General features: G+C 36.5%; 2 protein-coding genes across 3 annotated transcripts in view; both read right to left on the minus strand.

The window, feature by feature from the left end:
• LOC109535999 (V-type proton ATPase subunit C) overlaps positions 1–8,573 on the minus strand; it is a 13,012-nt gene extending 4,439 nt beyond the window's left edge. Inside the window, exons 1-3 of one of the 2 annotated variants that reach the window (XM_048667672.1) lie at positions 8,455–8,573; positions 6,137–6,314; positions 5,112–5,265 (exon numbers count right to left, since the gene is read on the minus strand). In XM_048667672.1, coding sequence (XP_048523629.1) covers positions 5,112–5,265; positions 6,137–6,314; positions 8,455–8,558 — 436 coding nt within the window. In that variant the 5' untranslated portion in view covers positions 8,559–8,573. Of the gene's footprint in view, positions 1–5,111; positions 5,266–6,136; positions 6,315–6,915; positions 7,029–8,454 lie in introns of those variants that run through there. The other variant, XM_048667673.1, reaches the window with a different exon arrangement.
• Positions 8,574–9,104: 531 nt separating this feature from the next.
• The window catches only part of LOC109541909 (myrosinase 1), a 2,418-nt gene continuing 747 nt past the window's right edge, over positions 9,105–10,775 (minus strand). The window contains exons 4-12 of the mRNA XM_048667323.1: positions 10,744–10,748; positions 10,491–10,709; positions 10,314–10,437; positions 10,156–10,253; positions 9,845–10,014; positions 9,716–9,786; positions 9,467–9,660; positions 9,306–9,412; positions 9,105–9,251 (exon numbers count right to left, since the gene is read on the minus strand). Coding sequence (XP_048523280.1) covers positions 9,137–9,251; positions 9,306–9,412; positions 9,467–9,660; positions 9,716–9,786; positions 9,845–10,014; positions 10,156–10,253; positions 10,314–10,437; positions 10,491–10,709; positions 10,744–10,748 — 1,103 coding nt within the window. The 3' untranslated portion in view covers positions 9,105–9,136. The remainder of the gene's footprint in view (positions 9,252–9,305; positions 9,413–9,466; positions 9,661–9,715; positions 9,787–9,844; positions 10,015–10,155; positions 10,254–10,313; positions 10,438–10,490; positions 10,710–10,743; positions 10,749–10,775) is intronic.

The raw sequence follows: 10,775 nt of genomic DNA on the forward strand, positions 1-10,775 counted from the left end.
AGAAATGTTTAGATATTAATTGCGTTTTTAATTCATTTAAGTTTCGTGCTGTTGAGTTTAGTTGTTTGCATGAACAGACGGATTCGCAGCTCATTTTCCACAAATTCAGAGTATGTACGAGACAAAATTAAACTCAATTTTTAAATAATTGTTAAGAACATTTCAAATTCTTTTTTGTATTTGAGTTCAAAAATATCTTGCGTTTTTCGCTATAAACCGTCCAGGCTCTATGGGCTTTAATGGGCTAAGCACATTTAAGTGCGGGAGCTAAAGTTATTCATAATAAAATAGTTTTTCATATAAAACTAAGAAACTAGATGAAAAAAACTTTTAAATTTTAAAAATTTAGCATTATGAACAAAGTGAGTAGATACTCTATGTTGATGCTTCACTGCGGTAACACACGTACTGTCCAATCAGACCGAAACTAACTCAAATATCGAAGATACTTAATAAAACCTTTGTCGAAAAAACTACGACATTTTCCGAAATTGTTCATGAAAATCGAAATGCCGCTCAAATATTAATTGGTTATCAAAGAAAATCAGTAACAACCAGTTTTACCTGGTTTGTAAGTTAAACTTGGTGTGCACAAACCTTAAAATCAACAGTAAACTATCAAATATTTTAATTGATATGCTTAGTATCTAAGCTGTATTAAAGGATTCATACCTTTCCATGAAAATGAGTAATAAATGTTCCTGATTTTCGCGTTGATAATTTTACATAGCAAGGAAAAACAGACCCATATGAACTCACGTAATTATCATGCGTGTTTCCATTCGTTACCGATTTTTGCAGATAAAATACGTGAAAACCTGCCAAATAGGCACCTCAAGAAAACGTTTCAACTTCCGTTTTCTCCTTCAAAAGACTGATTTCAAACAAAACAAAAACTGGCATTCAACGGACTAAACATGGAAAAAGCTAATACAATAAAGGTGTGGTGTGTGTAACGTGTAAATTTGTCGGTAAAATTGATCATTGGCTAAATCCTTTAATCGCGGAAACACTGTATTTCAAATAGACTTTTCATTGTCTTTGGTAAACAGATAACATCGCCACAGCCTTCAGGACAAAACAAAAGGCCATATAAAAAATAATAAAATCAAAACATTTTCGGGTTACAAAGGAACGACACCGACGATTCTTTGCAATGTTAGTAGTAAAATTATTTACATGCACCTAAAGGTATCATCAAATTAATTCCAGATCGAACTATTACTTCACTTTTAATCGCCGTGATATAATGTTAGCTAATGCTTGAATTAATGATTTAGCCCTTTGTTTGCACTGCGGGACTTCACTGATTAATAATAAATCCCTACATCTGGTTTGTCAATACAATGTAAGTTGATGACGCACACGCATAACAACTCACTCAAAATGTGATAAAGAGCTAATTGGAGGGTGGTAAAGAGCAATAGTTATTGTTAGTAAATGTATTTTTAGACCGAATCAATATGGTTTATTGTACTGAATAATTGTTGATGCAAATGGAAATTTTTATGCAAACGTGCTTTATAAAAACAAATTGGCCATTATGCTCTTTCCTGTGAAGTCATTCAGGTCTAAACCCTATTTGAAATTATTAGTTACTCCGATGTTGTAAAAGTACCTATACAGACAAGAAGTATACAGACAAAAAAGTAACAGGGTGTTTGAGATATTTACACTTTTTTCAAAAACGCCCCAAAATTTGAAATGGCATCAGTATTTATTTCTAAAACAGTAAATATTTTTCCGGCTGGTTAACTCAAATCATGTAAAATATTTCATCACATCTCGTTAAATTTCGTGACTAAAGATGATACTAAAAATCAAACATAAATACCAAATGAATCAAATCTAAGAAATGAAGTCATTAGTGCACCGATCATACATGTTAGTTCGGCTCATTCGACATAATTAAATCAGTTTATTCATTAATGAATAAGAAAATTATGAACGGTCATTTTGATATCGCGCTCTGCACCGAATGGTCAACCGGCATGCTTATTTATTTTGAATTGTGAACAAAAATAGTGTTCCAGCGGAATGATCAAAACYTGCTGATGCTTTATTTTGACTGAAACGAAACGCGCAAATTTTATAAAATAACCTTATCTRATTCTTTTAAGAATAAGTCTGAAGATCCAACCGTATTTCTTCTGGACATATAAGGTGGCACGTTCTCAACGCATCTGTGTTTTTTCAATTCTTCGATCAAATGATCAAAGTGAAATGAAACTCACTGATTTCAATTGAGATTAGGTTTTGAAACAAAAATGTGAAACGTAGTCCTGGGACGATATAACTGCACAGGAAAGAGCGCATCTAAGTAGGAGATTTAGAGAGAGTCATTTTGGGTCACCTTTTATAAATGACGCTGTAGGTGTAGTAATATCAAGATAAGGTTCACTCATTGTTCAGAATTGCAAAGAATGTATTAAGGTCTCGCTCCTCAATATTGCGTGAAAAAAGCCCTACAGGGTGCGTTCAACGCTGGGTCGCCCGCGCGGTCCTCGACACGGCCACCGACTGACCTGGCCCAACCAGCGGTTGGCTATGGATGGGGCTCGATTCCTCCTCCACGTCCATCTCAACATCCTCCTGTACTGAAGACCTGCCTGCGCCTGCTTCCTGCGACCCGACGCTGAAGGTCGGATATCGCTTGCTGTTTAGGCTCGAGGGCGACCTGAAGTCGCCTTTGGGGTTAAGCGTCTCATCGCATTGCTCATCGCCACTGCTAGCTTCGGAAGTGTGCAAAGTTTGCTTAAGACAGTTTCGGTCGGGGGGTCGCCCGCTAGCGCCCAATAAACCTAGACAGCCGTCGCAGGCGCCTCCACAACCCAAAACCCGCATGTGTCGTCGGGTGGCGCTTGGCTGTTTTCGTTTGTGGGTGGGAAAACGCTTTCTTGAATTGTGTTTAGGCGGTGGTTCGTCTGAGAGGTCCAAATTAACTGTATTGCAGATAGTAGAGCCACTAGCTCTAGAACCTAACTTATCATCCACCCCTCCACAAAACCTCATCGGCATTGAGCAAACGCTCCACTTCATTGTGTCGGTGTACATTTGTTTAAAAGAAAAGAGAAATGTACATGCTTATTATAGCAAAACGATCTAAGGAGAAGATCTAAAGTCTGCCCTCTTTCTAACTCTTAATATAGTGCAGCTGTTTCCACCAACGTTTGATGGCTTGCTTAATGGAAGAAATTCTACAGTTTTATCAACGTATTTTCACTAACCAAAAACAAATGAAAAAGCTGAAMAAATTGCCTTAAAAGGCGTTAAAAATATCCAGCTTGCACTTGCTGAAAGAAACAGAAAACTCTTTCTACCCTTGAGAARCATTTCTAATGARATTGTTGCACAAACATTGACACGTTGACGCGCCTCTTTGCCTCCCAGTAGTCCACCGGCCTTAAATCTGGCAATCTGRTTGGCCACTCAGTCGAACATCTAGTCTACCTACGTGSATATTTCCTGTCAAAATAKTGCAAATAACTCRAATTTAAAACGAGTTATCCCCTTTAAARAACGACATCGAACGACGATTATTCTCCTTTAACCACCAAAATTTGGCGTAAATAGCTGCAGTATATTAAAAGTTGAAAGAGAAAGGACTAAGATGCTCTCTATATCACTCTGTAAACGAGTCCAGGCAACAGTGCATTAAAATGCAGCCTATTATTCAATGATGTGCATTAAAGTTGGGAGCTTTTAGTTTCCATTCTATCTCTTTAAAAATTTACAGGGTGAGCCACACTAGAATTGAGAATTAACAAACTTTTATTCCGGGTCCATTTAACTAGAGAAAAGTATCTGCTGTGAACGCATTTTATGGAAAAACGCGTCAAGTAGAAGTTAGTCAGTTTAACAAAGCAGATAAATTGACGTTGAATATTTTCCCTTAACTTTCTTTTAAGGATCATAACGGGGTTTACTTTGTATTTTTAAATGGATTGCTTCTTTACTAAATTTAATAGGGAGTAAAAACAACTATGTAATTCTAACACTTCCATTGTCCCATGTATCCGTTTAGACGACGATACGAAAGTGTTTCTATTGGTTGATAAAAAAAATGTTTAACCTTATACGATATCGTATGACTTCCAACCTCACATTCATTGTTTGCATATTAGATTTTATGCTGAATTTATATATACATATATCGAATAATGGCAGATTATGTTTGGTATCTCATAAATAATGTTTCTTCTGCTATACATACGTACAGACGCATAGTCCGCAAATGACTTTTTTTACTTGAAAAAGTATACCATACACTATTGAACATTAATTAACACATAACGTAGCTGATAATAAATTAAGTGCTCTTTAAATGTGCCTTTACAGCTGTAAAGGCACATGTAGCTACATAAGACAGCTAGAAATCGACATCGTCTAAAAACTCTTTCGTATCATTGTATAAATGGATAACATGAAAAGATGTTCCGTGTAAAAGAAGAAAAGAAGCTACTGGTTAATTACTTCTTATTAAGTGTAAGGGGGAAAGCATAGCTTTACATTGGAAACACGAAAATTAAACCTCCTGAATTTGTCTCCCTATAATGACTAAATATTTCTATTTAATACATTTATCATAGAACATGCCGGTTTCAATACATAAACCCTTCTAAAATCAAATAGACCACCCGATATAGAAATGTTGTCGTCAAGCAGAATAATTCACTGTAGCCGCACCGCTTACAACGAGTGTTTTCTCTTAAATCAGAGATAAAGTCGCAAGTTTCCTCCTAAAATTGCCACCACATGCCCTAAGTTCCTAGGCATCGAATGGCAAATTCAGCTAGTCAAATGGGTTAGATCTTAGTCTAAGGCTTGCCTCTCAAAGTTTTAAACTGTTTTCCCCCAAACGAAAAAAAAATATAATAACGGGTTCTAATAAAACCATGAACTACTGAAAGTTACCGGTCAATTTCAATAATTATAAACGCATAATATAGATATTTAATAATTCATAGTTCCAGAAAACCATCACCAAACCGAAAACAAAACTAACACAAAAATTAAACATTCACTAACCGAATGGAAAATAACCCATGCCTATGGCCAGATCATATAGAAACGAGATAAATGGTAAAGTAGGATATAGCAACGTTTCTTACTATTGTTGGCCATCAAGTTCTCCTGCAACTTATCACGCTGATCCTCGAGCACTTCGCCCAAGTACGACGCCACTTTGCGAGTCACTTGCTCGACGAAAGCGTCCAGTTTTCCCAGGTCATCGGACAGGCCAACTAGTTGATCCAAAGTACCCACCTAAACAAACGCGTTATTAAATTTAAAGCTGGAAAATGGAAACTATTGATAATATTCTTCAACTTAATGTTGCATACGCTTTATTTTCTCTTCAATTGAATTTTACCTCGTGCATCTAACATCGGTATTTTGAAAAAATATACGCTATTGGCTCCTCTCGTTTAGTGCAATTTGAAACGGTCGTTGGTCTTTTGTAGATACCGTCGAGTCAATTTATTTAAATATAAACTTGCATTTTTTATTGATTTTATATTGTCGTTGGACTTCCTAGACATAGTAGTAAAATAATAGAAATGTAAGCCCAAGAGGAAACTCATTGTGGTAAATTAAGTTACGCTCTTAAATTAAATTGTTATTTTCCTTTGGTTTCAAGATTCCAAACAGTAAATGAGTAGAAAACCACCTTCGTCATATTGAATTAGAAAGATATGTTGCCATTTCATTGCATTAAGTTACTCCTCTTCTCCTCACTTATACAGTGTCTGTAAAATATCTTTAGATAATCATATTGCCGAAAACATGACTTAGTTTAAAGTAATTAAAGTATCTGAACGAAAGCGGACATTCAAAATACAGGAGAAAAGATAATTTTAAAAAATGTCCACACGTTTTGTTAGTCAACCTTTAATAACGACTTATCCTAATGATGCTCACTTAATTTGGGACACCCTGTAAACCTGGGGGTTTAATCATAATTCCTGAAAGGAATTGTCGACATTCTAGTCCTGTACTAAATTAGAATTGTTATTCCTTTTACCTCACATTATTAATTATTACTTAACTTGGGGCATGAGAAACTGGTTAAAATGAAGTTACGTATGTATGTGTAGTAAATTCATGGAAGGGCCCCTCCAGGAAGGACAATACTCACCTTTAGATCTGGAATGTGAAACTTGTAATTTGTACATAGGGAGTTTTGCTTGGATGTTGTGTTATTCATAGTTTCCCATGTCTGCTGGCAAGTTTTATCGCCTGGGGCGGATACTAGCCAATATTCCGTCATTTCTTCCTCGTGCTCAGTCACTGACACTAAGCTGGCAGTGTCTTTTCTGGAAAAAACAACAGTCTTTAATTAAAACCATTACACCCAATCCACATGCATTTAATGTCGTCATAGAATCTTAAAACAATATCGAAATGCCCTTACGTAAGGCCCTTGATAACGCCCATGTTAACAGTAAACCTTGGTAATTGTTACATGGAAAATTGATCACATTACTACAGTCACATGACTACACTAAACTTAAAGATGGCAAAACTACGAGTTAAACTGATGCTGTTTTCTGGAAAGAACTCTAGCAAATGCGTTAGAAAGCCTGACACCAGCTCTATAACACTATAAGGGTGACTCCTAACTTATTAATGAAAATAAGGCAGCAGTTCGAGTTGGATCCATGTTACCATCAAATACAAACATATAGAGCCAAATGAACCTTACACTATTAAATACACTGGTCAGTTACATGTTTTTACTACTTTACCAGAATAATTCACCACTAGATTTGGGTCAGCAAAGGGGTGACAAGACCCTAGCTGACCAAAATCGATAACTTCTTGATGGAAAACACGTAACTAGATCGGGTTAATAATTCACAACCGCCTTATTTTTAGATCGAAATATATTAGTTACAAGTTGAAATTGATTATTACCTTTTTCGGGGGGGATTTTACGAGAAAAACCCTAAATTGTTACCACCGAAACCACTCCCGCAAGGACAGCTGATCGTTATTTTCACGTGACTGTCAAATTGTCAAAACCAACCAAGTACTGTCAGCATCTGACTGATGGCTAATAAAAGTGCAAATCCACTTTAAGAGAGGGCGCGTGCTTTCGATACAACCAAACAAACATCGCGGGTTTCATGTAGTGAGGACACTGGCCGCAATTTTTAAACTTTAACAGTCTTTTTGGCTATTTCATGAGCCATAATTGAAAGTTAACATAACTATTCCAATCGTGCTAGATTACGAAAATCTCTGAAATACTAATGCGCTGTTTTTGTTATGGCGGAAAACTCAACAAAAGATTAGAAAGTATTTGAGCCTCGAATTTTGTTAATAAAAGCACATTACTTATCGGAAATTATTATCTACAATATTCACTAGTTGTAGTGTTTGTCGGGAATATGTACAAAAACTCAAAATAATTCAGGATGATTCAAAATTGGCGTTATTCCTCTGGGGGCGTTTAGGAAGAACAAGAAAAATGGTAACAAAAATTATTCTTATCAAAAACTGAGATATTTCAGAAAAAGCGGATCAGAAGGTCGGCAACAATGTGATTCAAGGTAATTTGCCCCATCAACATTAAGCAAATATCTGTTCTTAAATATCAAAAGCTCGAGTAACAATAGATAAGCAGAGAAAGTGCCAATGAAATGAGTTACGGTATCCGATGTAGTGAACCAAGCTCAACAATTGGAGTTATTGGACGGTCAATTAACCGCCATAATCTCCCAGTAACTGAAGAAGAAGAAAATTTGTTTTGAAATGTGGACAACTCACAAGAGGTGATCGGTCGAACTTCTGCCGGTTTAACTCCAAACATGTTTGTGCCGGTGCAATCACGTTATTGTGCATTACCGAGTGCATTTTGAGGAGCTTATCGTATTCGTTTAATTAACTCCTGGTCAATTTGTACCGGTGTTGACCAGATATTTAACGTATTTTCATCCACTATCTTCTTCAAAAGTTCCAGTTATGCTTGACTATCTACCTGTACCTTCTTGATAGTGACATAAAACATTATTGCCGCTTTGAATTGTTATCAAAAAATTGTAGAAGAGTACTTTTTAATGTCAATAATGTTCATGATTTAAAGCAGGTAGAAAGATAGCAATTTTTCTTTTCTAATGCTTAAGTATTACACCAGTAAAAGCTACCAATCAAACATGGGACTATTTCAAAATAATACTTATTAACAAAGTTGAAATTAGAATTCTAACTATTAACTTCTAGAAATTTCGGAAAATGTTTTTCTCGTACTCTCAAGTCAAATTTTCAATTACCCTGTATAAACGAATACCATTGGTCTTGACAATGTGTTTGACTAGACAAGTATTGTACTTACAGGTGGCTCTACCTGTACAATTGTTTCCAAATCCCTGAACTAACATACGAAGACGCAGAAGCAAAGACGAAACTTACGTTGAGCAAGTTTTCTCTGAGTTGTATTAAGCGTTGACTTACTTTAAAATTTTCTCCTTCCTTTTCCATTTGGAGCATTTCTCTTTTTCGCTTTGGTCTGAGCTGCGTGATGAACTGGGCTCATTTGGACTTCCTAACCCGAACATATCGCAGAACCATAATTTAATTAAACATTCAATAGATGTCAATGACATTGATGAATGCGGAAAGTGACAGATAAAATCTGACATAAGTCAACTCTGTCAATCAGCAAGTGTCATCATTATTCATCTATCTCCTAAAGATATATCAGTACAAAAGAGGATAGCCAATGGAGAGATCAAATTTCATGTTTTTTGTATCTTTGGTCAGACAAACATCGTTCTGGAAATGTTTCTAGGTTTCAGGCAAAATGCTAAAATTCAAAATTAATGCGAGTCTTCTGAATCGTTCATTCGTTGGCTCGTATTAACCCGTTGAGCTACAGAGCTCTAGTTTTCATTACCTGATAAACCGTTAAATTGTGTAATTTTTTATGCCAGACATCGTCCTGCAAATGTTTCCAGTTTTCAGGCAAAACGCTGAAATCCAAAATTAATGCGAGTCTAAGCATTGACTATTATGACGTGTTTATTAAAAGTTTCGTTACTCCAATATGAACCAGCTAGGGTGACTAAAATTCTGGATTTTTTGTTGAATTTAATAAAAAACGCTTTATTCGGAACCCATATATTTGTTTCACTATTTAATCAACAATGGCTCTGGCAGCTACCACGCGTTTGTACCATTCGGCTGAAGCCTTGTATGTCCTGGTCCTCTCAGGACTTTCAAAGTTTACTTGGACAATTCCAAATCTTTGCCTGAAAATTAATTTATTTAGTTATAATGAAATTTCACAAAAAATGTGTTGTTACGTGTATCCTTCCGCCCATTCAAAGTTATCTAACAAACTCCACAATGTGTATCCGGTCACGTTAATTCCATCATCCAGGATGGCTTCTAGGATGTTGCTCAAATAGCCCTGAATGATCAAGTATGATTTTCAAGCAAATTCTCAATTGCTCGTAAAACTTACGCTGAGATATTCGATTCTGGATTGATCGTCCAACTCACCCGGAAGTGTAGACCATCCATTTTCCGTGATAATGAACTCTCCTGGATTGTATTTCTTGTCCAGATAGTTGAGTAGGTGTCGAACTCCTGGTGGATCGGAAGTTAACCATGATGAAGCGCTGGTTGGCCATGAGGGATCCCCAGAAGTCACAATTCCTAAATACGACAGAGACTGATTTAAAGACTTGTAAATAATTAATATTTATATTACCTTGATCTAACCAGATGGAGGGGCTGTTAATGGCTGGCTCGTCTGTGTACTCAACAATCGAGCTGGTATATCTGCATATTTATTCAATAACTCGCATTTGAAGAGGGATTTCTTCCCTGTGGGACTTACATGTTCAAGGCAAAAAAATCATATGTCCCATTAATGTAGGCGATTTCCTCTTGGGTAAATTCCGGTAGTCGGGAGAACGAGTAACCTTCCAGTCTGCTCCGGTAGGCCACTCGATCAATCACGAGTTGTGGCCAGTTGCCTTTAAATACAGCATTGGCATATAAGCCAGCCTTAGAGGACAGTAAATTAATCCTCATTATTTTCGATAATTTTTTTTATAAAACGTTATTTAGGTAGCATACTGTTGCCTCATTTAAACTTTCGTAGATTGCACCCCACTCTTGTTAACAATGATGGAATCAATTACTTACGTTAAACTCGAAGCTTCTTTCCACAGCTTCCAAATCCAGAGGGTTCGTGCTATTTTTGGGATAATAATGTGAGAGTGAAATGTTGATGGTTACTTTTCCTGGAAAAACACTGTTTAAAAACAAATTCAAAGTTACATATGTACCAAATGAAGTCGTACCTTTTTGCTCAGCCTTAAATTCCTCCTCGTAGATTCTGTAAGCTTTGGCATGGGCTTTAAGATGATTATAGGCGCAGGTATAAACGCCATCGCCAATCAAGGTTTTCCCAGGAGCGTGAGTTCCCTAGTGCATTCTGTTTAGTTTGTTGATTACCTACGAACGGGAAAATTATTTACCTTTCCATACCCCAGAGTACATGTTGTGCTTGGTTCGTTAAGGGTGACCCAGTACTTGACAAAAGGCCCAAGATTCTTGTAGACAACTCTGGCATAATCGCCAAAATAATCGGCTATCTGGGGGTTGAGCCACCCACCTAGATCTTCCAGGTGCTGGGGCAAGTCCCAGTGGTAGAGAGTTACTATGGGCTCTATATCGTTAGCGTGCAATTCCTTTATGTAAAAAACGCCTTGAAATGTTTGCCCTATTACCCAGATAGCACAAAATATTACATACATATTTAG

The sequence above is a fragment of the Dendroctonus ponderosae genome, unplaced genomic scaffold, assembly GCF_020466585.1.
Source record: "Dendroctonus ponderosae isolate FM_Combo_2020 unplaced genomic scaffold, Dpon_F_20191213v2 Dpon_F_20191213_6, whole genome shotgun sequence".
Taxonomy (NCBI): Eukaryota; Metazoa; Arthropoda; class Insecta; order Coleoptera; family Curculionidae; genus Dendroctonus; species Dendroctonus ponderosae.